General features: G+C 47.7%; 1 protein-coding gene and 1 pseudogene across 1 annotated transcript; one reads left to right on the top strand and one right to left on the bottom strand.

Moving 5' to 3' along the window:
* Positions 1 to 6,921: 6,921 nt before the first annotated feature.
* Positions 6,922 to 22,486, bottom strand: Dusp4 (dual specificity phosphatase 4). Its single transcript, XM_008832598.3, has 4 exons — positions 21,806 to 22,486; positions 12,269 to 12,414; positions 10,919 to 11,138; positions 6,922 to 10,043 (listed from the first exon to the last, which is right to left on the bottom strand). The coding sequence occupies exons 1-4, from the start codon at positions 22,236 to 22,238 to the stop codon at positions 9,658 to 9,660; spliced, it is 1,185 nt and encodes a 394-aa protein (XP_008830820.1). The 5' UTR covers positions 22,239 to 22,486; the 3' UTR covers positions 6,922 to 9,657.
* A 420-nt stretch (positions 22,487 to 22,906) lies between these two features.
* The window catches only part of LOC103733718, a 66,977-nt pseudogene continuing 63,963 nt past the window's right edge, over positions 22,907 to 25,920 (top strand).

Here is a 25,920-nt window from a genome sequence, read left to right as displayed (position 1 = left end):
AGAGGAGTTAGGGGCTCCTTTCCTTTTTGGTGTTCCCTTAGTTTCCCCTGTCTTCCTATCCTGCCTCATTAAGGAGAAGAAAAAAAGAGAGGGAGTGGGAAGGGAGGGAAGAGGAAGAGGGGGGAGGAAAAGGGGAAGGTGGGGGGAGAGGAGGAGGACATGTGGAGGTTTTTTTTATCCTTTGTGCCTCAATTTCCTCATCTTTACAAATGAGCATTCTTACTATTTTTATAGAGTTTTATGATAAATGAGCTCACCTGTGTTTTAATTTAATCCAAAAATTGGCACTGCACCCGTCCTTAAACCCCAAGAAAAAATGTACAGTTGGTTAGAAAGGGAGGTTAGAAGAAAGCAAATCTATATGATTAAGACTTTACCCTTAGTTTTCAGCTGAATCGGACAGACTCCAAGGCACTGTAGAGTTGAAATAGAGATCCAAAATCAGCGCTCAAATTTTGGTTGCCCAGTATAGATGCAGTTATCAGAGTTTTACAGGAATTTATTAATACCACTGTAATCTTGTCATCTAACATGACAAAATTTGAGCACAGTACACCCAAATTTCCAGGAAGGCCTGAAACTTGTCGGAATTAGACTTTCAATTGACTAATACAGATGCAAATGTTGTAGAGAAAGGACTCAGGAAGGAAAGTATTAAAAATGTGATTAAAATAACATGGAAAGATTCAGCCAGTTTAACATTTTCTAAAATTTGAACAAGAATGAAGGATAAGAAACATCTGAGTTTTTCTGAACCTGGCCATATAGTAAGAATCTTGGTTACATTTGGGTTGACTTGTGCCTGGTTCTCTTACAACTATCTCATAGCCATAGCCATGAATGAGAAAAAAAAGTAAAGGCTTATTCAAGTTTTGTTCCTTGAACTCTTCCGCATCAGCTCATCATGATGGATCTCTTGTCAGTTGTTCTTTAGCTGACTTTGTACCTCACACTTGTTGCTGATAGGATGGTTTTTGTGTCTGTTTTTCCCATGGCAAGAGCCTTTAGATCTCCAGTATCACCTAACACAATACCCTGGACATAGAACTTTGGTTCTGCTTCCAGACTGCATTTGAATAGGCCAGGATATCAGCAGTAGATCTTCAACAAAAGGAGTGTAGCTGAGTCCTGGTAAAACACCCTATGCTGATTCGATGACAGGATAAGTAGAAAGTAGCTCTTGCATAGACCTAAAGGGGCAATGGTTTTAGAGGTCAATCCATCTACCTGTATTATCTTATAGACAAACATAAGAAGATGACCAGAGTAGCAAGAGGACTTTCTTTGGACATGGTGTGTCCTGGGAAAGGGCAGGCTAAACCCTGCTGGGATCCTAGGAATGTTCCGTATCTTGTTCCAGAAGATGGTTAAATGACAGGCATATAGATACATAAAACTCATTAGGCTCTACATAAGATTTGCACAACCAAGCTAGTCTTGGTAGCTGACCCCTGTAATCCCAGCACTTAACAGGGCAGGCAGAGTGCCATGAGTTCCACGCAGCCTGGGCTGCATGCTGAGTTCTAGGTCAGCCTAGACTACAAAGTAAAAAAATTTAATGGCACATTCGAAGTATAAAAATTTTAAACTAATTAAAAAACTTAAAGGGTAGGCATCTAAACAGTTAATTGTAAGTTCTAAATGTATGGGTACAGTATAACAGCTCCTGATGTTAGACTGTCTGGGCAATATATTTTGGCAACTTATATTCTGTGGATTTCAGTAAACTGCTTCTAAAGTTTGGAGAGGCAAAAGACCCAGAGTAATCAACAGAGAGCAAAGTTGGAGGACCAATACTGCCCAACCCAACTGGGAGGTTTATCATAAAGCTACAGTCATCACCATAGTATGGTATTGGTGAAGAATAGTCAAACAGGTCAATAAAACAGAGGAGAGGGCCCCAAAATAAACCAACATAAATATAACCAGCTGGTCTTTGATGAAAGAGAAAAGCCACTACAATGAAATGAATATTCCCTTTTCAAAAAATGGTGCTACATCAGTTGGACATCCACATTCCAAAAAACAAATACATATACAGACCTTGTGCACTTCACAAAAATTAAGTCAAAGTCAAGTCCAGGATACTGCCGCACACTTTTAATTTCAGCACTCAGGAGGCAGAGGCAGGCAGATCTCTGTGAATTCAAGGCCAGCCTGGTCTACATAATGAGTTCCAGGCCAACTGGGGCTACAGGGAGACCCTGTCTCAAAAAAAAACAGAAAACAAAATAAGCAAACAACAACAAAAATTAAGCCAAAGTGAATTATAGACCTAAATGTAAAACACTGAACTGAAGCCTCTGTAACAGGAGAAAATCAAGATTATCTTGTAATGGCAATGGCTCAGAGCACCAAAGACATGATCCATGAAAGAGATAAAACTGTTACCTTTTTGCCGGGTGTAGTGGCACACACCTTTAATCCCAGCACTCAGGAGGCAGAGGCAGGCGGATCTCTGTGAGTTCAAGGCCAGTCTGGTCTACATGGTGAGTTCCAGGGCAGCTGGGGCTACAGGGAGACCCTGTCTCAAAAAGACAAAGTCCATTCAGCTATGAATTTGTCAATAGGTTAACCCATTGATGAAGTTAGTACCCACACAGTCCAATAGGGCTACCATCTGGGACACAAACCTTGAATGCATGAACCTTTTAGAGGGACACTGTGGGCTCTAAGCTTCATTAAAATTCGAAACTTCTGTGAAAGAGATTGACAAGTGAATGAGAAGGTAACTCACAGGTTTAAAAAAAATGTAAAAGATACATCTGATGAAAGACTTACCCAAAGTATACAGAGAACATTTAAAACTAGACAATAAGAAGACATACATGGGGCTGGAGAGATGACTCAGCAGTTAAGAGCACTGGCTGCTCTTGCAGAGGGACTGGGTTCAGTTCCCAGCACCCACATGGCAGCTAACAACTGTCCATAACTCCAGTTCCAAGGGACCAGAAGCCCTCTTCTGATCCCCATGGGCATTGCATGATGGGTGCACTTACAGACAGAACACTCATACACATAAAATAAAATAATAAATTTTTTAAGAAAACACCTTGAGTTTAAAAAAAAAAAGAAAGAAAGAAATGACCTGAGCAGAGAATCTCTAACACAGGTATACAGATGATCAATAAGAATATGAAAATGTGTTTAGTATATGTCAAAACAACACTGAGACATCACTATACATCTATTAGAATGATCAAAATCTGAAACACTGGCATCAAATGCAGGTGAGGACATGGAACAACAGGAGTTACAAGGCTGATGGGACTTCAAAATGGTGCAACCAATTTTGGAACAAGTTCGGTAGGTTTCTTACAAAAGGGGATACTTATGCCACAGAATCCAGCATTATGCTCCTTAGTATTTATTCAAGTGATTTACAAACACCTGCACAGAAACCTGCTCACTAATGTTTACGTGAGTTTCATTCATAATCGTCCAAACTGGAAGTCACCAAGATGTCCTAGAAGAATGGGTAAATTGTGGTGTATGATTATGGAAAGTTATTCAGCAACATAAGAAAATGAGCTGTCAAGCTGAAAAGATGTGAGGATATCTTATTACTTCATAAAAGAAGCCAGTCTTAGAGGTTGGAGATAGAGGTCAGTGGTAGAGCATTTACCTAGCATTCACAAGGCCCTGTATTTAGTCCCTAGTATTGAAAAGGAAATCTGAAAAGACTACATACTGTTTGATTCTGATTCCAACAGTGTGGTGTTAAAAAAGACAAAAATACAGAGAAAAATTTAAAAGTTCAGCAAGATGAATAAAACCAGACAATTTTTAGGACAGGGTAGCTACTTTACATGATGCTCTGGGGAGATATCACTGTACATTTGCTAAAATCCATTCAGCAATAAGAGGGACACTCATGTCAACTGTGGCCAGGGGGTGATGACAATGTGCTAATGTGGGTTGGTCAGTTGTAGCAAATGTACCACTGTGGTGGGGTATATTGATGTTCAGGGTGGCTGATGGGAGAGGAATATATGAGAACTCTCTAGACTTTGTGCTCATTTACTGTGAACGTCAACCTTCCCTAAAATGTAAAATGTTTCTTTAAGATAAGAAGTTATGTACATTTACATACACAGAATTCTTCCTCAACCATTCAATAAAAGCTGCACTCTGATGTACAGTATAGCCCAGGTGCTCAACTCAGATGCCTTCTCCCTACGGCTAAGTGGGTAGGTTTAAGCCATTTAATTTAGGCGGAAGCCACAGGCCTCTATTTAGGCAGTCAGTTTTTCTCAAAGTCTATAGAGAAATGGCTATATCCCTGAGTCAAACTGGGGTACTGTTACTGGGAAATGAGCAGCAAGGGAACACCATGATGGGTTGATCACTCAAGGTAAAGTTCAATAGCTTCGTAGTAATCATCCTTATGAAGTTTTTAAATTTTGTGTGTGTGTGTGTGTGTGTGTGTGTCTGCACATATGGAGGGCAGAGGGCAACTTTGCAGAGTTGGTCACTCCTTCCACCATCACGTGAGTTCTGGGGATCTAACTCAGGTCATCAGGCTTGCACAGCAAGTGCTTTACCTGCTAAGTCAACTTGCCAGCCCAAGAGAGACCTTTTCCAGAAGAGAAAGGGCATTCTGCCTGAACACCTTCTGTCTGGACACATTCTGCTTTGGGGCTGGGATGAGTCTTTTAGGGAACAAGCATTTATGAAACTCAGAACACTAGTGATCATAACTTAACTCTAGTCTGTCTTCCCAGAAATGTTCGGTAAATTGACTTTTTGCCTTCTTTCCAACTGCTTCTCCGTACTTGTGCCTGTCCACCGATTCCTTCCCTACTGTCTCTCCCACAGGAGCACCCCTTCCAACTAAATGAACCTACGACATCCATTGGACTTTATTTTTTCCATTGAGTGAAGTCCCTCAGCCTCAAGACTAATGTGTTTCTCTTGCCCTTTTTCCTGCCACAAAGTCTGTACCTTCCCCCAATCCCCTGCTACCAGGGGTATGTAGTATGGTATCTACTCTGTAGATACTGATCTTTAGGGTTCATGGGATTAGAAGTCAGACACCTAGGTTCAGTAATCTAACCCCATTTTTATCATCATGAGAAGGTAGCAGATGTGTCTGATTCCTTTATTTGTTATCGCAGCACAAACCAGACTGTCAGCCCTACCTTGATTCCTTCCCAGAAGTAATATTTGTTTCCCTGAATTCATTCCTCTGAATAAAATCCAAGTAATTTTTCCATGTTATTACCAAAATCCTGTCATATTGAGATCCTATTAAATGTATAGATGACTTTATAGAGGAATCATCTTTTTGTTCCTGGGTCTTTTAATCCATGAACATAGTATGTCCTATTTTCCTTAAGCACGTCTCTGTCCTTTGTTCAGAATATACATCTGACCTATTTCCTCCAAGGTTTATTATAGACATTTTACCTTGAAATTGTCATTGTAAAACAGATATTTTCCTATTTTTTTTTACCTGACATTTCTGTATGGGAAAGCTACTTATTCGTTTTCAGAATTCTGTAATTAATTACTTACTCTTATTTGAAGGTGTTTCCAGGACATTAAATAATTGTGCCACAGTGAGAATGCAATTTTGCGATCTGATTTGCAGTTTGAGAAATTCATACCAGTGGAATCTGATAGAAATGATTCATAGGTCAGCGTGCCTTATATAAGCATGTCTTACATGACCATCAGCTTATTTTCCCACTTTGGCCTTGAAGCATAACTGTTTATTGTCATTGTCCTGTCAAAACAAGAAGTGAGTAACATTCCCTCAGATTCTGTGAGTCAGGCTCCACTTCTTGTGTAAGTTCTTACACAGCCTATAATAGCCCTCTTTGCTTGCGCTGTCCGTCTGGCTAACATTAACCTCTTCCACTGAGCCATCCTTCTCTCTATCTTCTGTGCTCCCCAGAGTAGGACCTCAGATGAAAGACACTCTGTTCTTGGAGAAATCAGTCTCCTCTCACTTTCCCCGTAGAATGGTGTTCAGGGTTCTCTGCTTTTAGTAGCTAGCTTCTGCTACAGATGATCCAAGCTCTCCAGTCTTCACTCTTCCCTTCCAAATCTTAACACAAGGATAGTTTTCAATGAAAGGGTCAAAAAAAAGCACAAGTGGCTGAAAATGGATTTATTTTTTCTTCAAATGATATTTTTCAAGCAATAAATAAAAACAGACATGTTGACTTTTCTGAAAAACAAAATCAAACAAAAATCCTCTAAACTATATACATCCTACAGAACATACAGGCACATCAAATATAGAAATGACACCACTCAGAAAGATGGGGCTATTTACACAAGTTATGGGTATTGCATTGTTATCTTTCAGAAGTCTCTTCTCTAATGATTCATGAGCTCTAAGGAAGGGCAGAGCACTGGAGGAAGGGGGACTTCAAAACAGTTTCCATCCTGTTTGAAGGAAACAAATCGATACCATTCACAATGCTTCACAGATCAGCTGGTTCCCACTCAGGAGCTCCACAAAAAAAAAAAAAAAAAAAAAAAAAAAAAAACTCATCCCCCAGCCACCCGGGAGAAGCAAGACCACAGTGACAAACCAAGGACAAACACTTAGGGGGACTTCAAAACAGTTTCCATCCTGTTTGAAGGAAACAAATCGATACCATTCACAATGCTTCACAGATCAGCTGGTTCCCACTCAGGAGCTCCAAAAAAAAAAAAAAAAACAAAAAAAACAAAAAACTCATCCCCCAGCCAGCTGTGAGTAGTGAGACCACAGTGACAGACCAGTGACAAAGTCTTACTGTGTTAGCAAGACCTGGCATCTATCAGACCCTGACTGTTCAGGATCAAGGCTATCTCCCAAACTTTGTTTCACATGGAAATACCTGGAGAACACTGAAGTATATTGATGTGCAGGTCCACCCAAGAAATTCTGGGGTTTTTTCTTTGTTGTTGTTTTTGCCAAGGGTCGCCTAGGCATGAGGATTTTGAAGGTTCCCGGGTGAATGTGATGAACAGTAAGAACCATTGTTATCGCTCCTTCAGGCTTCATGTCTATCTCCTCAGCTCTAGCCCTTTCCCCTTCCCCTTGTATTGAACCATCAGTGGTCCTTCCTTCCCACCACCACTCTAAGTTGCTTCTCGTGGCTTCCAAGCCTTGAGAACCAAGCACAACGGTCTCAGAAGGAATGAAGCTGGGAGCTGCTGTCTACTTGATTGCTCTTGCTTCAGTCTAATATCTCTGGGGAAAGTCCTGGTCTTTAGGGCTCTCCCCAAAATACTCACAGGTAAGACAAGATCCCAGAGGAGATTTGGGAGCATTCCTCATTCTTTGTGACAAATGTCCAATGACTTTCTACCATGTCAGAAATCCTTTCATGGGAGGGACAGCTGCCTATTGAAACTAACCATTTGGAATAACCGATAGTATCTTCATTAGAGCTGTTCTGAGTCACCAAAGAGGCTTCTGGAGGGAGAACAACAATTAAGTCCCCTTTTTCAACCAAACCAATGTCCTATATTCTTTCTTAGAGTTTTAGGAAAAGTTCATGCTGTTATCCAGTACAAAAATGACTATAAATAGCCATTTGACATTGTCATAGAAGGTTTGAATCCGGAAGCAGGGGAAAGATATCTGGAGTTAATCTTGAGCCTCCCCCTGCCTGTATGGTTGGGATCCAGTCTGGGAACTAGGACACCTTTGGCAAATTTATATTCAGTGTATAAAAAGTGAATCTCGCCTGCAGGCTACCTGCCCTCTAGAAACCCTGACAGTCTTGGAACCCATGGTTTTTTCAGCTATAAAACCCATTTAACCTCATTCTTCACCAAACATGAAACGGCTTCCAGGAATGAAAGGAAAAGTGGGACTGTCCAACTAGGCAGTTTCTAAATGGGTCTGCCATCTGGGAGCCATAACCCTTCATGCCTACCAACCATTCGGACCACCAGCTCCCAGGGAAGTGGGGCACCTCTGGCTTTTCTAAAAACACAAAATGAAGACTAGGCTCACCCAAAGGCAGAGCTTGACACAGGCCATCAGGACGTATCACACCAGTACAGGTTCACAGTTCATGGAAGGAAATACAATGAACTGAGACCTGTCTGGGATGCTGGATGAGAAAGCATTCCAACATGATTGTGACATTGAGGCTTGAAGTTATTTATGGGTGATCAAGACTGTTCAATGAGATCTGGACTCTCAAAGGGCTTTAAAAAAAAAAAAAAACATGCTCTCATTTCTAACAAGTTCGCAGCAACCTCTAATCTGGCACTCCATAACGATAGTGTTCCACAATAATTACAGATGAAGTAACATGTAGCTTGTTCCCTCCTCCCTCCCCACAAGCCCTCCCTACAGAAAACACCCTTCTTCCAAAAGCCATCCCTCCTTTTGGAAAGACCCCTTCAAATGACATTAGCCCATAAGAATCCAAAATGGCTCCCGAGTACCCAAGATGCACATCACAGGAGTTGGCAGCCAGTTCCAACCTGCCCAAGCTCTGTTGTACTTTCAGACTTCAAGGAGCCCTGAAATGTGGCACGCACTCATCTTTTTATTCAAAGGAGGGCTTTTGAAATATTCATTTCATCAAACAGGGATTTAGTAACAAGAATTTGTTGGTATACTTCAAGTAAATCTCTCAAATTGAAAACTAATTTATGCAGAGAGAAAATGGATGGTACTTCAACCAGAAAGGATTCATTTTAGGTTCATCTTTAGTGACCCAGATTCCTCCAGGTCCTTGCCAAATGAGTCACTGTAGAAAAATCTGAATTGCACCCAATTTTCCAGGAGCACCTTAAAGAATATGGCATTGATCACAGACAATATCCAGGTCCTAGGCCAGTTGGAAGGAAACGCTCCAACCACCACCAAATCTATCACTATTGAAAAAAGGTTTCCTTTGGGTCAGCATGCCATGAGCCAGCTGTAAATGTGACCAGCAGGAGTCCTTTCCTTTCTCCTTGCACATCATCCTGCATGCTTCTCAGTGGAACAGTGCAAGGTGGTCTCTGTGCTGACCTGCAGAGACCCAACAAGACACCCTGCCTCACTGCTGGGACACCCGCAAGCTTCTGTGCTCACTGTGTGACCTCAACAGAAATACATTCCAAATCTACTGTCTCCAGACTCCTACACTTGCATCCTGAAGAAACTCAATAAATATCTATTATTAAGCATAATTGTTCATTTGGTGAATAATCAGAAGTGAATACCACGTCCTAGATTTCTTTGAAAACACAGAACTACTGTGAATACAACGAAAGACAAGCACACAGAACCAGGCACTTCTGGCAAACTTGTCGCCTTCTCTTCTCTTTCCTTCCCCACTTAGGAAAACTGGTTGGGCACATTTGCCAGGATCTGTGGGTTTCGTAACTTCAAGCCTTACTGCTTAAAAAAAAATGAGGTAAGAAATTTCTACCTGAAAAGTAAAACTGACAGATAAACCAAACCAAGGACTTCCCTGGCCGCTGATGCCATTATTGCTCTAAGTTGGAGTGTTTCGTTTGTTTGCTTTTAATATGTATTCAAAGTCCTTATTGCCATTCTAGCTGGCCCTGTGGTTGGCCAAGGAGAAATGGATGGGGACAGAGCTTGGTCATCTGGCCCCCAGCTGGTCAGTCTCTACGTGCTACCCACACATGGTTTGCACAACCCTTGCTGGGAGCCGACTCTGGCCTTGTGTTCAGAGACTGGCCCTAACAGCTGGGTGACGTGGTGATAGGGCTGTGCAGGTACGGCAGGTTGCTGGGGGCCGAGTGTACACCCACAGACACAGGGAAGCTGAAGACAAACTGCGAGGTGGGAGTGGCGGTGGCCTTGCCCCTCTCTCGCAGAGGCCCGGAAGGGCTGGCAGCCTCTGCAGCACAGGATGTGGTGAGCACCTGGGACTCAAACTGTAGCAGCTGCCCCATGAAGCTGAAGTTGGGTGAGATGATGCTCCTGCGCTGTTTGACAAACTCGAAGGCCTCCTCCAGCCTCACTCGCTTCTTCATCATCAGGTAGGCCAGGCAGATGGTGGCCGATCGTGAGATGCCTGCCTGGCAGTGCACCAGCACCCGCCCACAGCAGTCCTTCACTGCATCTGGGGAGAGAGTGTGACATGATTAGGGCACTTGGCAGACTTCCTAGGTCCACCAAGCAGCCAATGCATGCAGCAGGAGCTAGGATACGGTGGTAGAAGGGTAAGAAGTGTGGGAGGAGATAAGGGTACTCCTGCGGAAGGAGGAGGAAGACTCGGAACCCCACTCATTCTAGGATATTTTCTAGACTTAACAACAAATATACCACCCCTAGGGAAATCCCATGGCAGATCCAGTTAGATTCCATCTAGAGTCAAGGATTTCTATTTGCAGAGAGAACAGTCACCCAAATCTTTTGTCTTCTTCTCCATACACAGTCTTACTGTGTAGACATGTGGAGCCATGCAAGGAACCAAACATGGATGGTAAAAGGGTTTGGCTTCACACACACACACACACACACACACACACACACACACACACACCTCCCAATGAGTAGGCCTTTCTACTGAAAGGCATTCTGATTTGAATGTGAAATATCCCCCATAGGCTCGTGTGTTTGAACACTTGGTCCCCAGCTGGTTGTGCTGTTTTGGAAGGTTGTGAAACCTTCTGGAGGGGGACTGTGCAGAAGAAATAGGTCACTAGGGGTGGGCCTTGAAGCGGCCCAACTTCCTGTGCTCTCTCTGCTTCCTAACTGCAGATGCAACGTGATCAGCTGCTTCACACTCCTGCTGCCATCTCCCCACCATGATGGAGTTATCCCTTCCTAAACTATAAGCCAAAGTAAAGCCTTCCCCCCTTAAATTGTTTTCAATATTTGGTTACAGCAATGAGAAAATAGAGAAGGGGCACACCTGCACTCAGTGCCTGCTCATTCCCACCTCAGTTCCCAGGGCTCCCTCTCATTACCCTGGGAAAATGGTAAGCAGCCTACCAATGTACTCAATGGCTTCCATGAACCAGGAGCTGATGTCAGCCTTGTGGTTATCTTCTACTGGGATGCACTTGTACTGGTAGTGTCCTTCAAAGTGGTTGGGGCAGTCGGAGGAGACATTCAGCAGGGCTGTGATCCCCAGGGCATCGAGCATGTCTCTGCGGCCAGCATGGTAGGCACTGCCGAGGTAGAGGAAGGGAAGGATCTCCACAGGACCTCCCTGCACCAGACAGGAACACAAAGGCACCCAAACATGAGTGTAAAGCAGCCAGAACGAGGGCTCAAGGACTGGGGCCAAGGATAGGAGAGCCATCTAAGGACACTTTCTAAACCCTGGGTAAAGTCTGCTGAATGGTCTTTCTGGTTCCTCTTTCCTGGCTTGGAGCTCCTAGGGGAGCTCAGTGGGATCTTAGTAGGCAGAAGAGGTCAGGTCAAGTTTTGTGGGTACCACTGGCTCAAGCTTCCCATGACAGATAATGCAGTAAGCACACACTAGCCAGCCAGCACAGTTGGCCACACTGGGAGTTTACACCTCCTAAGGTGTCATTAAGCTGTGTGTCTGATTTAGGGAGCTGTTTGGTTGGATAGGACATTGGAGATGAGATGCCTCAGGGAAGAGAAGAAAGCATGACAGACCACGGCAATACTATATCCACAGGCAGAAATGCTGGTCTCTAACTTCATTCCCTGTCCATCTGACTGAAAGGGTAGGAGGGCATGGGCTTGAAGGAAGTGCAAGTTTCTCAGAAAAGGGCAGCTGGCCCTTTAAGTCCAGCTCTGAGTCCATTGGTGATTTCAACTTGCTGTTAATAATGAGGGATTGGTGTGACTGTGGGGAAGACCAGGGATTCATGCCAAAGCCTGGCCTTTCCTGAGGGGTATTTTCTCAGTTTCTTACATGCAGGTCCAAGCAAGCCTCTTCTCTTGTCCACTTATTTCTCTGGACGCTAAAAGCCAGACATGGTGGGTCCGTGCCTATAAACCTAGCACTTGGGAGGGTGAGGTAGGATCACAAGTTCAAGGCAAGCCTGGGCTATACAGCAAGTTCCAGGCCAACTTGGATTTACATAAGGAGATCCTATCTCAAAACAACAACAAAAACTGGAGACTAAACTAGGTAAGTAATATCTTAGCAGTTTTTAAGTAGGATAACAAGAGAGGTGAGAAATAATCACCAGGAATAAATGGGCTCTGGTTAACATCCACACCATGGTACTTGGGATTTACCACACTCTTCTCAAATTGAGGAACTGTGTTTGAATCCTTGAAAAAAAATCAGAACTCTGAAAAGAAGGTTTCTTGTGTTCCTCTGCACTGCCAGCCAGAGCTCTGTGTCCGGAATCTACCTACCTGGTCATGAAGTGGGGTCCCACAGGAGCTGCAGCCCAGGTCCAAGGACTCAGTGGCACTGGGAGGCACAGGTGGTGGGATGGCTGCCAGGGCCTTGGTTTTAGAGCAGAATTCTGGGTACTCAGAAGAAAATCTTTCATAACCACCTGAAAAGGAGAAAGAAGTTCATGTTAAGCCAGTAGGAAGCCAGAAAGAACCCTATCCGGCTAAAGCGTGCAGTTTGGTTCTGTGTATGTCACTAGGTGGCGCTGTGGGTCTAGAGATAATGGCTGCCAAGAATTTTCCAGAGAAGCATGCTAGGCCACAGGACTGCATCAAGAAAAAGAATGATGCTAGACAGTTCAGGAAAGGTTTATGGACAGTCTCACTTTAGGATAAAGACATACAAAGGAAGACGGTATAGGGATATGCCAGAGGGGCCCTCCAGAGGAACATGGGCCACGTGGGCTCCAGGAGGCTGCCAGATGTGCCCTGGCCTGATGAGGTTGCCTGCCACCCTAGATCCAGTCCTTGGGCTTTGGAGAAATTCTCCTTCCTATATGGGAAGGAAAGTGGGTAGAAAAAAAAATTATCCTGGCATGTGCTGTACTGAAGTAGATGCCAACTTCACCATGTCCATCAACATGGTCTCTAACCAGAAGAAAAAAGCTTCACACAAATCCCTCCTGCCACACAGGTTGGGGGCAAAGGTGGCTCTCCTGACCTAAGTGTGGGTAGGCCCTGCACAGGCTATCAGAGGGATCATCTTCTGAGGAAGTAAGGCTTTGGGAACAAAAGATAAAGAGCCCAGTTATCTGGGACAGGTCTGTAAGGGCCTGGGGGCAGAAGTAGGAAGGGAAAAACTGTAGCTCTGATTTTCCTGCGACCTCTGGACTTAGCTGCAGGGCCAAAAATTATATTACCTCAGTGAAGCCTGCACATTTGCCAAAAAAACGACCACCCTTCATGGACAGACTGTTGCTAGTGGCTCAAATGGCAGGTTGGGCAAATTGTCTATGGTCCTGCAGGTGGCTGGCTCCTTCCATGTGTGTGGCTGTGATAGAGGTACTGTGCCCTCTAGTTATTCACAGTAACTACTAATGAACTGACATGTGATGGTTAGTCAAGCACTTGCTCCTACATCTCAGCCCTAGAAAACAGTTTCCTGTTGCCTCTGAGAGAAAGAAGCAATCTCTCAGCCACATCTTAAGGCTTACACAAACAGGGCACCCATTTTTTCCCCTTTGACCAGAGGTTTCTCTTGCCCTCTGCTCCCTCCCTTAGGATATAAAATGATTACTAGGTGGTCACAGTTCTTCCTGCTGAGTCACAGTGAGTGACCAGCCTCCTGGGGTGGAAACCTGCAGGCCTGGCCAGTGCTGCCAACTGAAGATGTGTTGGTGGCCTCCGTTGCTAAAGCCCAAAGAGCACCCCTTCCTCCCATTAGAAAATGCCTTTTCCTGTAACACTGCACACAAGGTATGTAAAATGCTCAGATGAGATGGTCTATAGCCAAAGGCCCCAGTGGCCTCTATGCCAAGAAACCAGCCCGTGCCCCACCCCTTTGAACTGTGGCTGAACTCCTATCAATATAGACCATGTGTCACTCTATAGACTTCTGTATGAATTCCATTTTTAAAAACTGGTCTTTGTGTCTACTACATCATTTAAGCAATCAAAAGGCAGATTTTTTTTTAAAGAGCTATGGAGGGTTGAAGAGATGGCTCAGTGGAAAAAGCACTCACTGGCTGCTCTTCCAGAGAACCTGGACTTGGTTCCCAGCTCATACGTGACAGCTAACACCTGCCCTCAACTCCAGTTCCAGGGGATCCAACACCCTCTTCTAGCCTCCATGGGCATTGTACCACCTAGGTATACTTATGCACACATTCAGGGAAAACACACACATAAAAATAGAAAAATTAAAAAAAATAGTGATGGGGCTGGAGAGATGGCTCAGCGGTTAAGAACATTGTTCTTGCAGAAGACCAGGGTTCGAATCCCAGCACCCACATGGCAGCTAACAATAGTCTGTAACCTACATGCAGGCAATACACACACATAAAATAAAAATAATAAAAAAAAAAAGTGAGGTTGTCAGTGGTTCTCTGACAAAAGCTTCCCATTCAGAAGGCAGGCACAAGCTGCTTGCACCTAAAAGCAAATGGTAGGAATGCCCAATGCAACCCAGATTCCAAGGTCGTAGAACAGGAGCCCCCAGGCAGCCTCACAACAGCTGGGAAAATGCTCTTCTGACCCTTCCTACCACAAAGAAGATGAAGAGCCTGGCCAGCCTGAAGTTCCAGGAGCTCTGCAGCTAGAACCTGAGCCTTGGGAGTCATCAGCTGCACAGCCTGCCTCATCCTCCAACTCTCTGAGCCTCCTATTTGTTAAGAGATGATTAATCTTCCCTGGCGCAGAGTCCCTGAAAGACTGATTCACCCAGCTCAGTGCCTGGCACTGAGCAGATACATCATGGTTTCCCTTCTTGGCACCTACACTGAGAGGTACCCTTAACAGAGATCCTCAGATGCCAAAGACAATGGAATTGTGTTGTGCTAACCAAGTCCCAGGCTTCTGACAGCCCTCTTTCCCAGGCTTTACTGATGAATGTGTTCCAGGTAGTCTTGAGACCTGGTAGGTAAAGGAAGAGCAAGCCCCCCCACTTCCTGAACTCCATAGTCCCTTTCAGGCATGAGCCTTGGCCACCTTTTGGGGTCACTCAACTTGGCAGGCTCAGCAGAAACCTCCCAAAGGGATCCAAAGCCAGCTCCTGACCTGTGTGTGTATGTGTGTGTGTGTGTCTGTGTCTCTCTCTGTGTCCTGTATGTGTGTGTTTGTGTGTGTCTGTGTCTCTGTGTCCTGTGTGTGTATGTGTCTGTCTGTCTGTGTCTCTCTGTGTCCTGTGTGTGTGTGTCTTTGTCGTGTATGTGTCTGTCTGTCTGTGTCTCTGTCTGTGTCCACTGTGTGTCTGTCTGTCCGTGTCTGTGTCCTGTGCGTGCTTGCGTGTGTGTGTGTGTCTGTGTCTGTGTCTGTGTCTGTGTGTGTGTAGAGAGAGGAGGGGTGAACAGGCAGCTGAGTAGCAGGACTCATGGTGCCTGGAAAAGACACAAAGACAAGAGCAGAGCAGAAAGCCAATGACTGAAAAGCCAGTTCCATCTGGGGAATTTAAAAGAATAAGCCCAAAGCAACTGAGGGAACAGCAGCTTAGCCCAAAGGACAAGAGCCTTGGCAGGCTCTCCCAGACGGCAGCAGCATGGGCGGGCTTAACTGCTGCTGACTTTCAGGGTCTGTGGGGTCTGTTTGGAGGACAAAACCAGGGCTGTGTAGAAGATCAAGTGCAAATAAGTTGTCACCCACAAGATGGAAGAAACCAAGTCCTGCCCAACGTCACCATGCGATGTGATCTATGTTACTAAGCTACAGGCTCCCTGAAGAAAGGGTGTTTTCTGTGTGCCAAGCAGCCCCTGTGGAAAGCAGTATGCACTCGGAATCTAAAGCCAAGTCACAGAACAGCCAAGGAAACTGCCTGGGGTTCCTCAACCAGGTAAGGGCAGGACCAGCATTCAGCCTGGCAGCCTCAAACCTTAGGCATCTTCCTGATTAATAGGAGCTCTTGCTACCCAGCTACCCTACTTTTCCCCTTGGGGATACTGCCTGCTGGCTTCCCCAGGTGGAACATCAGATTTCTCATGCACAAACAGAATAGATCCAAGAGAGTAGAGTAACAGCTGACACTTCAAATTCTGCCCCTGCCCAGGGTTTTCTAGTGCAGTCATTAGATGTGACCAGCACATAAAAGAAACCACAGACTGAGGAGAATGTGTTGCATTTTCAAAGTGTACCATTTCATGGAATGTTTGGGGGCATGTGACCCTCTTTTAGAACATGATGGGTTTTATTTTGTCTTGTTGAAATAGGGTCCCACTCTGTAGCCCAGGCTGGCCTCCAACTTCAATCCTCCTGCCTTACCTCTCCCTTCCTCAAGTACTGAGACTACAGGGATGAGCCACCATATGCAGCTCAATGTATTTCCTACTGTATGTGGAAGAAGTTGCATTAAGACTTCTTCCCCTGAGGCTGTCTAGCCTCATCCTAGTGTGCGCAAGCCTTGCAAGTCGAGGGCCAGTTTTAGGTCACCAGCTTTTATCCAAAATGTGTCCCATCACACATAAAAGAAGCAGGCTTCCCTTGTGCATCCTGCATGTGTCTAAAAACGTAGAGGCCAGGTGTGATGACATATACCTGGCCAGTGTGGCCAACTACAAATACAGTTTCAGAACTATCTGAATTCTGGCCTATTTTTTTGTTGTTGTTGCTTTTTTCCCTATGTCCTGTTGGGTATAATTTCATAACACCTTTCTTAGTCATTCTGACCTATTTCAGCGTGTGCGCGCACACACACACACACATATAATCAAAGAATATGCTTTCTATGTTCTTATGTCTCAACAGGAAGGGAAAGGAAGGTATGATTTTCACTGGGCTTGCTTGGGGTATAACTGCACCTCCAGTTCAGCTCCATAGGTGCTCTTCTCTCACACTCATATGGCAAAGCCATAAATTCTCCAGTGCAGGTGGCTGCCAGGCCCTGAGGATATATATGTGTGTGTGTGTGTGTGTGTGTGTGTGTGTGTGTGTGTGTGTGTGTGTGTATGTGTGTGCTACAAAGGGCAGGTTGATTAGCACTAGTAATGCCACCATAATAGGACTCCTAAGGGGAAAGACTGTTAAGGTGATTGTGGCTGTGGATCTGCCGCTGTTCTCCCATCAGACTATCCTCAGAATTACCACCTGAGCACATGGCCTTGTTCTGGCCCAGAAAGAAAGTTTAAGTTGTCTGAGGGTCCTGTAACTCTGGGAACCTTACTTTATCGGAACTGCTTTCAGACTTCACCTGAGTGGGCTTCTAACCTTGGGATTCCCAATTCAGAGAGCCTAGTTCTTCCCAAGCCAGCTGACTGACCCTAGGCTCTGCTGGAGGGAGGCTAGCTCTTCCCTCTATCCCTCCCTGTCCTCCAGGCCTGCTATGTTCAACAGGGTGGCTTCCCTTGGAGGGTAACTTGTCATGCTTCCTGTGCTAGCCAGGAATCTCTTGGCACTTTAAAATGACTACCCTTTCCCTTCCAGATTTCTGTGGGTGTAGCCTGCCCCTCCCTACAAGATCAAGGAGATGCTCCAGAAGCTCTGCTGGATGTAAGGGTCAAGTAGACACTCTCCATTGACACCTACACCCTATCTTTAGTTACTTTTGTTGACTGGTAATATCCAGCTCACTTGATGCCAGAGTTGTGCTTGCTTTATTCCTTGTAATTGTGTAACCAATGACATGAAGGCCTGGAATTCCGGTTTAAGGCCTAATTCTAACAAACCCAGTCTTTACTTCTCAGGGGCATTGTGTTGTACTTGCAAACAGAAAAACCAGTTATTCTCCTTCTGGGTACAGAATGTAGGGAACCTAGGAGAGCCCTAGAGCAATGCCCCTGGACACCACTAAGAGAGCTGGAAATGGGAACAGAGAGATGAGCATTCTCCACTAGAGCTGCCAGAGCTGGTTGAGGCCCCCTGTTCCTCCCTCATTTAGTGTCAGGTCAGGCCTAGAAAGGCCAGAGGGCAGATGAGTTCCAAGTGAGCTAGATGTTACCAGAAGGTTGGAATATCTAGATGACCATTCTAATTGCTCAAAACAGCCCCAGGATAGTTTTGCAATCAAGTTTGAATAGGAACTGAGAATGATGAGGCAAATTCTAGGCAGGAGGGAAAACAGCAGATATTTTTTCTTGAAGGTTGGCACTATGGCCCAGGCTGGTCAAGAATTCAGAATCCAATTGCTTCAGCCTCCAGGCTACTGAGATTACAGGAATACACCACTACACTAGACTGAAATATTTTTGTGTAATAAATTAATTTTGAATTTGGAGACACTGGAGGTAAAGAATGATTTCTATTAGGGCAAGAAATTTCTCTTTTGTTTTAAAAAACCAAGGCATTCTAAAACTCCAAGAACTGATTAAAGAAATCTGAAAGATGTAGACAGAGATAAAATTTTTAAAACTGTCCCTAAAAATGCCTTATAGGATTTTAAGTTAAAGGATTTCCAATGGCCTTTACTAGCAAATATTGTTAAGATTTCACAATAAATACTGTTATTGGGCCAGGTGTGGTGACACCTTTGATCTAAGCAGTCAGAGGCAGGCAGCTTACACAGGAAGTTTCAAGTCAGCCAAGGCTACATAGTGAGACCCTGTCTCAAAAAATAAAGAGGGATGCCAGGCGTGGTGGTACACACCTTTAATCCCAGCACTCCAGAGGCAGAGGCAGGCGGATCTCTGTGAGTTCAAGGCCAGCCTGGTCTACATAGTAAGTTCCAGGACAGCTGGGGCTATAGGGAGACCCTGTCTCAAAAAGACCAAAAAAATAAATAAGTAAAGAGGGGCTGGAGAAACATGGCGGCTACAAACCGTCCTTAACTCCAGTTCCAAGGGAATCCGAAGCCCTCTTCTGACCTCCGTGGCATTTCACGACACGGGTGCACTCACATACATGCAGGCAATGCACTCATATACATAAAATAAAAATAATAAAATATAAAAATAAAGATTTCAGTTATTACTTTTAGCAGTACTGGAGCAATAGGAGCAAATGTACAACACTGACAATACTTTATTGATAGTCTTGCCTGTGGAAATCAACTAATAATTGTTCACCAATCACCCTTTAAGTGACAAAAATAGGAAAACTTGGGCTTTTAATGCAAGAAAAAACATTATCTTTGGCTAGGAAGAACAACATCACTTCTAAAATGATACAGTTTTCTGTCTCACCATACCAAAGATGGCAGACAACCACTGTCAGGTCTCCCACTTGCCCTGGCTGCCCCCTCAACTCTTACCAACACAGGAAGGCCCTGTTTCCCAGCTGGAAAAGGAAATGAACAACCCCAGTGGGAGCCAAGTTACCCAGCCTTCCATTTACTGAGGATAACCCTACCCTGAAGCTTCTCGTTTCCCTTGTTTCCCGATAGTTTCCTTTAGGTCTCTGTGCCACACTTCCCTGGTTCCAAGCTACGTCTCACTGGCTGGCATCTCAGTGTCTGGAGAAGGGGAGCTCCTTGCTTCCTCCCTGGGATGGCACCTTTTTGTCCTCTAGAGGGGTCTTTCATTAACTGGCAGAGCGGATGAAGCACAAGGCTGGAGGCTGGCCTTGACTCGGCACGGACATCCACATAAGCTAAGCCAAACAGAACATGGTCGATTAAGCGGTTAAGCTCCGCTAGCTACAAGACAAACCGAAGGATTTCCCTCTCAATTTTCGGATCTTGCTTCCAAGACCTGCCGAACTTCTGGCTGGGGGTGGGGTCCACACCTGCAGGAGGGGTGGCAACTGTTCCTGAACAGATAAAAACGAAGTAGTCCAGGCCTGTAGCCAGGCCTAGACCCACTCCGCCTCAGGGGATGTGGCCTTTGAGGGGCAAGGAGTGGCCCTCCCTGCCCAATAAAGGCAACCCACAAGGGAAGGAGGTAGAGAGTCCACTGCTGCCTTTCTGTAGGCCAAGTGCCTGGTCACCCACCAGGATACTACCGTTTTGCTCAGGGGCCACCTGTCCTAACTCAGTATTTGCCTTGCAGCATCTCTCGGAACTCAGAGGTCAGGGGACCGGATTCAGTGCCGGTAGGGTGCCGCGGGAAAAGAGGCTTAACCGTAAAAATAAGCCTCCTCCCCCCACCCCCACCCCTCCAGCGGAGCCTTGGAGTCTGCGCCCCGGAAGGAAGCCCAAGGCCAAGGCCAAGGGCCGCAGCTGCTACTCCAGGGCGGTCCCCTCCGGATTTCTTCCAGGAAGAAAAACAAAACAAACCCTGACTCCTCGTGGGGCTGGAAGCAGCCCAGCCCTAAGACTTTCAGAGGCCAGGGAGGGAAGGCGCGCTCCCGGCCTCTCTAAATCCGAACTCGAGGGCAACAGCCGGGGCTCCGGGAGGGACTTCCATCCCTAAACAGTTTCACCTTTCTAACCCGTGCCAGCCCGAGGCAGGGAGAGCAGGCAAGAGGGAACAATAGAGCAAACGCGCAGCCTGTGCCCCAGCAGGACCCCGCCACGCGAGGGCGCGGGATGTGCGCCTGACACGGGGCACTGGCTACCTCGCGGGGCCGGATCGTCCCCTCTGAGCGGTCGCGCCATCAGCGACAAGTCCCTTCCCGGCACTTGCTCCTGAAGCGCTTTAGGAAGAGGGAGAGAGTGGAGGTGCAAAAGACCGCCCTCGCAGAAAAAAAAGAAGGAAAACTCAGCAAAATCGTCCTAGCAGTTCAACCGCAGGTCAACAGCAGCATTTCCCCAGCAGCTGACCGGTCAAATGGTCAGGAAACAACTGCGGAGAACAAAGCCCCCCGCTGTTCCGTAGCCAGCCCGGCTGGCCCGCTCTGAGCCGCTTCGTTGTGCCTTTTGGAGGGGGCGGGAAGGAGGCTTCCGCTCCTCGGTCTCCCTTACTTGCGTGGAACAGGTCCCCGGAGGAATGGATAGGAGGTGGCGAAGGGCGCCTTCAGGGAAAGGGGGGAGGGTCCGAAACGCCCCGGGTTCGGAAACTAGGACCCGACAGGGGCCAAAGAATGCGCGGAATGCGGCGGCCGGAGGTAGGAGCGCGGCGCGGCGAGGGGCGCGGGGATCCCTCGAGCCTAGCCGGCTCCCTAGCCCGAGGCCCGCACTCCCGCCCTGCAGGTGCGGCCGGCCATAGGGCCCTTCTCTCCAGTGACTTGGGACAGCTCGCGATCATTTCAGGGTTTCTGACTTCTAAATTTGACAAGTCGCCCTCCCTCCGGCTTCCGGCCGCCGTTTTCTGGACAGGGTTCACTGCGGCCAGGCACGCGCCGCCATCAGATGGTCGAGAATGGTGTGTGAACAAAAGGTGGTAATTTGGCGCTGCCGGGGTTAGCAGGGGGCAGAGGCACAGTGCTCCCTGGTGTCCCCCGAGGGAGCACTGCTGCCTCCAGCTCCCGGAGCCTGGGTCTAGCCCAGGGCTGGGGAAGTTAGAGGTCTTCCAGGAAAGCTCGGAGTTGAGCACTAGGAGACTAGACATTGATCGCTCCCCAGGTCTGCAGCCCAATTCTCCTTTCTGCATTACCAAAGGCTGGACTCTGGTCCAACTCGAGAGGCGGATCCTCTTCGGCTTTTACCCTCTTTCACCCTTTCGCCCTCTCTCGGGTCTCCGGGTCAGGCCGAACCAACAGACCCTTTGTGGTTCCCACTTTCACTGTACTACTTGAGAGCGCTTTCCGGGTACTGAAGATGGGCAACTCAGAGGAACAGCTTCCTCCTTCCAGGCGAGAACCGTTAGCGCCTGCCAATAAACACAGCGACTCCAGGACGCGTGCGGACTGCAGGTGACTAAGGAAACGCACCAGCACAGTCCCCTAGGGCTTTGGCCACCAAAACATGGCAAAGCCACGCACAGCAACACGCACAAAGAAGCGCACAGGGTAGCCTCAAGTCACTCCGGTCCGAATCCCAAACCCTGTAAGGCGCAGGCCACCAACTACCCTCCAGCTCGCGTCCCAGCCCGCGTTTACCTTTGAGCAAGCAGATGTCCGTGCGCTCCGCGTTCCGGCGTAGCGCCTGCACTACCAGCGACACCGTGCTGTCCTCCCGGAGGCTCTCGGCACGAGGGCTGCGCTCATCATAGACGATGACTGCGGAGTAGAGGCCGGAGCGCAGGCGGGCGCGCACCTCCTCCTCGGCGGGCAGAATCTGCTCCAGGCTCACGGAGCCCTTGGCTCTCCGCCGCACGATGGTATTGCAGCGCACGTTGACCGAGCCTCGGATGTAGCCCGCGCTGTGCGCCAGGAACGGTCTGCAGTCCAGCAGCAGGCATTTGCCGCCGCTCAGCAGCCCCAGGGCGCCGTGGCTGCCGCTGCCGCCCGCGCCGCCGCCGTTCTCATCCCGGTTCATCAGCCTTTTGAGCACGCTGCAGTCCATCTCCCGCAGTTCTTCCATCGTCACCATGTCGTCGGGAACCGCAGCAACTGGGAGCGCGAGAAGGCCAAGGACACCTGGACCTGCTAGGCTACAAGGAGTTGGAAGCCTGCAGAAGTGGCCGCAAACTTGGCTTCGGCGGCTTCCGCGGGCAGGCCTCTTCTTCCCAGACCCCTTCCTCCCGCAGCCTCGCGGTTACATAGCCCTCCGAGCTGCTTCGGGCGGCTAAGCCAGCGGGCGTTCGGCCCCACGGAGGTGGCGGTGGAGGGGAGTGTGTTGCGGGAGACGACCACCGGCTCCCTTCGTGTGCGTCTAGTGTGCTTTGCTGGCCAGGCTGCTCCGGCTGCCACCCGCACGGACCCCGCAGTTCCCCACGCCCTGCCGGAGCTGGAGCCGCGCGCACTGCCCCAGCCAGAGTTTCCTCCTCGGCTTAAAGATTTATTAAGCCTCCCCGGCTCTCCCGGGGGAGGGAGATTCATTACAACCTCCCGAGGCTCCGCCTCCCGTCCCGCCCCCTCCGCGGCGCGTGAATGGAATGCCCGCCCCTCGCACCCAGTCACGGGAACTCGACGTCACAAAGAGAGGAGTAAACAGGGCGCTCGGTGCTGGCTGCCTGGCCCATTCATAAAACCCGGACCTAGAGGAAGAGGGAGGCGGCCTCCGACCCTCCCTCAAGCGGCCGCGCCTGGACTTTGTGAATGGAGCTGCGCCTCTCGCGGCCCTGGGCCTCCGCCACACGCCTCCTGCGGGACTCCGGGTGGCCTTTCCATCCCGCCGAGCGGCGGCAAGGGCGGCTTAGTCTAGGCTACGGCTCGGGTTCCAGGTTTCTGCCTCAGCGGCTCCCAACCCTGAGCAGCCTCGCAGGTCTCCCAGATGCACCTGAGTGGAAGGGAGACGCTGCCACCCCGAAGGGCCTGGGACCTCCTCTCCCGGACGTGCGCTTTGGGCCCGGCCTGTAGCTTTTTATGGGTGTTTTGTTTTGTTTTGAGTGCTATTCCCCAGACGTTAGCTTATGCATTAGCGTGGTCGATTTTCATCCTGAGCCATTAAATCAGCTTTATAGCGTCCCGTGGAACGTGGGCAAACCCCGAGTTGGAAGATGAAAGGGAAGGCCCTACAGCCGAAGGCCAGACATAAGAGAGAGGTGTGGGACTTGTTTCTTTATGACCTGGAGGGAAGCGTTGATTGCTAGAATAGTGTTCCTATGCTGAAGAACTGGGCTGCACTCGGGTCCACGCTTCCTAAAAGATGTTTATTTAACCGTTGTGCGGGGAGAAAAGCCCGACGTTTTCCGCTTTGGGGAAAGTCCTCGCCGCATCTTGCTCATGTGTGAATTGTCTTCTCAGGAAATGACTGTTAGGGTCCACGTTTGGTGCGCAGCTAGATCCTGAAAAATGCATGCGCAAAGATGACCTTTTGAACGGATTTAGTAAGCTCGAGGGCCGATTCAAGTCTCCGCATCCCTGTTTCCAGGTCATGTAGCATTTGCACCCGGGTTTTACTTAGGCATTTAATTTCCCAGGGGCTGCTTTAAGCACTCGAGGTGGAGACCTTACAGAAGCCAAAAATTATTCTCCCGACATTTTGCCGAGGCTTGTTAGGGAAAATTAATCACTAATAGAGGGAATTGCAGGGTTCGCTCGCGGCCTCGGTGGCGGCGAGGTCGAATATTCCATTTGAGGCTGCGGGTGGAGCCTGAACAAGGCAGAGAGGGCTTCGGAACCCACCGGATTCCTCCCTCCCAGCTAGGTCCTCTCCACTATGCTTCCCCTCTGTGCCTTTGTTCCCAGCTGAGCCTCTCAGGAGCTCACCTCCAGACCCCCGGTCTAGCTTCTACTCCCTAATTGAGGTTTGACAGGCCCTCCATTTCCAAGGCCTTCGACCTGAGTTATTTTCCCAGTGCACGCTGAAGGTTCCCGACACCCCAGTCTGGGTCCAGTAAACTTTGAGGGGCACCGATCGTCCGTGGGGTTCCAAAATGACATAGCAGTGACGATGTCTTTAAATTTTGTTCATCATGGATTTTTTTCCCCGTTTTTAAAACATAAAGCATTACAAAAGGATTAATTTGGTGATTTTTTTTTAAGGGGGCTGGTTTTCATTCTGCGAAGGCGACTGTGCCTCTCCCTAGCCCACCAGGAGTGTGCCCTGTCTAACGCGTTCCGGGAGCCCCGACTACCTGGCCTGAATTGCTCTCTCCCGGGCGGCTCTCGGCAGTTTACAAATCCAGATCCAGCCTCTTCCAGGCTCCAGCCTCTAGGAAAGACCGACTGCTTTACAAAGGCTCTCCAAAGAGCTCCTGTAGGAGTCAGCTCTGGGCGGATTTCTAGCAAGTCGCCCGATCGGGGAAAATGTCCCCGAGCAGCCCTGGCCACGCTGGGTTAGCCTTTGTCTCCCGCTGCTCTCGGAGAGCTTCCCCGCCCTCCCTGTCTGTCCCCAGTGTTCACGTGGTGGTAAATTACAGTCAAATCAGGGGGAAGGAAAGTGCCCACCGAACAAAGAGCTGCTTTCTGAACCTGACAATAATCCGCCCTGGAGAAACCCCTAAATCCTGCAGGGGAGTCACACGCAAGGGGTGTGAGCAGGCGCGTGTGTGTGTCCACGTGTGCGTGCCCGCGCCTGCGCTCCTGTTCCTTGGAGAGGGGCAGCCACTTCGGACTTAGACCATTTAAGACGAGAGCCTCTTTTTTTACGGAGGCGATGCCCTGATTAGGGGTTAATAAAACAACAAAAATCCCTTTCCCCTAATTCAGGAATTGCCTTGAGCAGAGTGAATGTCAGCAAATGAGATTTAAATGACCACATTGTATTTACCCAGATACCGTGCGAGCACACTATTTTTTTTTTTTCCAGAGAAACGTGTGAGCCATTTGATCCACAGTTAGGTGAATAGAATATAGGGTCTACCCAATACCTGCTATTTAGAGAAGATATAAAACTGACCCCCCATTGGTCTGTAGGCTGGGGGTGAGAAACTGCCAGTTTACACAGAACCTTGTGAGAGTCACCTTGTCAATAAAATCTTGCAAAAAACAAAAGCATCTGGAAGGAAGACTTGGACTGAATGTCATTTCAGAGTTAATTTAGTTAACTTCTGCAGGGATTGGGATGGGATTGCCCAAGGAGAGGTATTTTGTTTATATTCAGCTGTAAACTCCAGGGTGAAAATATTTTTAAAAATTTACCTTGAGGTGAGAATCCAGCTTCTCTTTCATCAAGCAGTCTAAAGACCTGGCCTATTAGTCACTGTCAGGCTCCTGCGAAATCCCCCACTCTTGTTTAAGGACATTTCTTTCCAATTAGAAAGTTGTGTGATCTGGGAGTTTGAAGCCAGAGTAGAGTCCCCAGGGAGGACTGTGGCTTCTATTCCGGTTTTGGTGCCAACCTCTGACTCACAGTCTTGTCCCAAAGTAACTGAATAAAATTTGCCTTTAAAAACTCATTGATGGATGAACTCCTGCGAAATCCCCCACTCTTGTTTAAGGACATTTCTTTCCAATTAGAAAGTTGTGTGATCTGGGAGTTTGAAGCCAGAGTAGAGTCCCCAGGGAGGACTGTGGCTTCTATTCCGGTTTTGGTGCCAACCTCTGACTCACAGTCTTGTCCCAAAGTAACTGAATAAAATTTGCCTTTAAAAACTCATTGATGGATGAATAATCAAGGTGGCAATGGAAAGAAAAGTTTGGGTGCCCCCCGCCCCCCCACCCCCCCT

Source organism: Nannospalax galili, unplaced genomic scaffold, assembly GCF_000622305.1.
Source record: "Nannospalax galili isolate Female #2095 unplaced genomic scaffold, S.galili_v1.0 scaffold676, whole genome shotgun sequence".
NCBI lineage: Eukaryota > Metazoa > Chordata > Mammalia > Rodentia > Spalacidae > Nannospalax > Nannospalax galili.
This window is presented reverse-complemented; position numbering and strand designations above follow the sequence as displayed.

Bases quoted from the DNA above. Each gene is read 5' to 3' on its own strand.
- Dusp4 (XM_008832598.3), bottom strand. From the start codon at position 22,238: ATGGTGACGATGGAAGAACTGCGGGAGATGGACTGCAGCGTGCTCAAA. The intron at 12,415-21,805 runs GTAAACGCGGGC...TCTCCTTTTCAG, and splicing joins GGACATCTGCTTGCTCAAAG to GTGGTTATGAAAGATTTTCT. The intron at 10,044-10,918 runs GTAGGCTGCTTA...CTCTCTCCCCAG, and splicing joins GGAAGCCATTGAGTACATTG to ATGCAGTGAAGGACTGCTGT.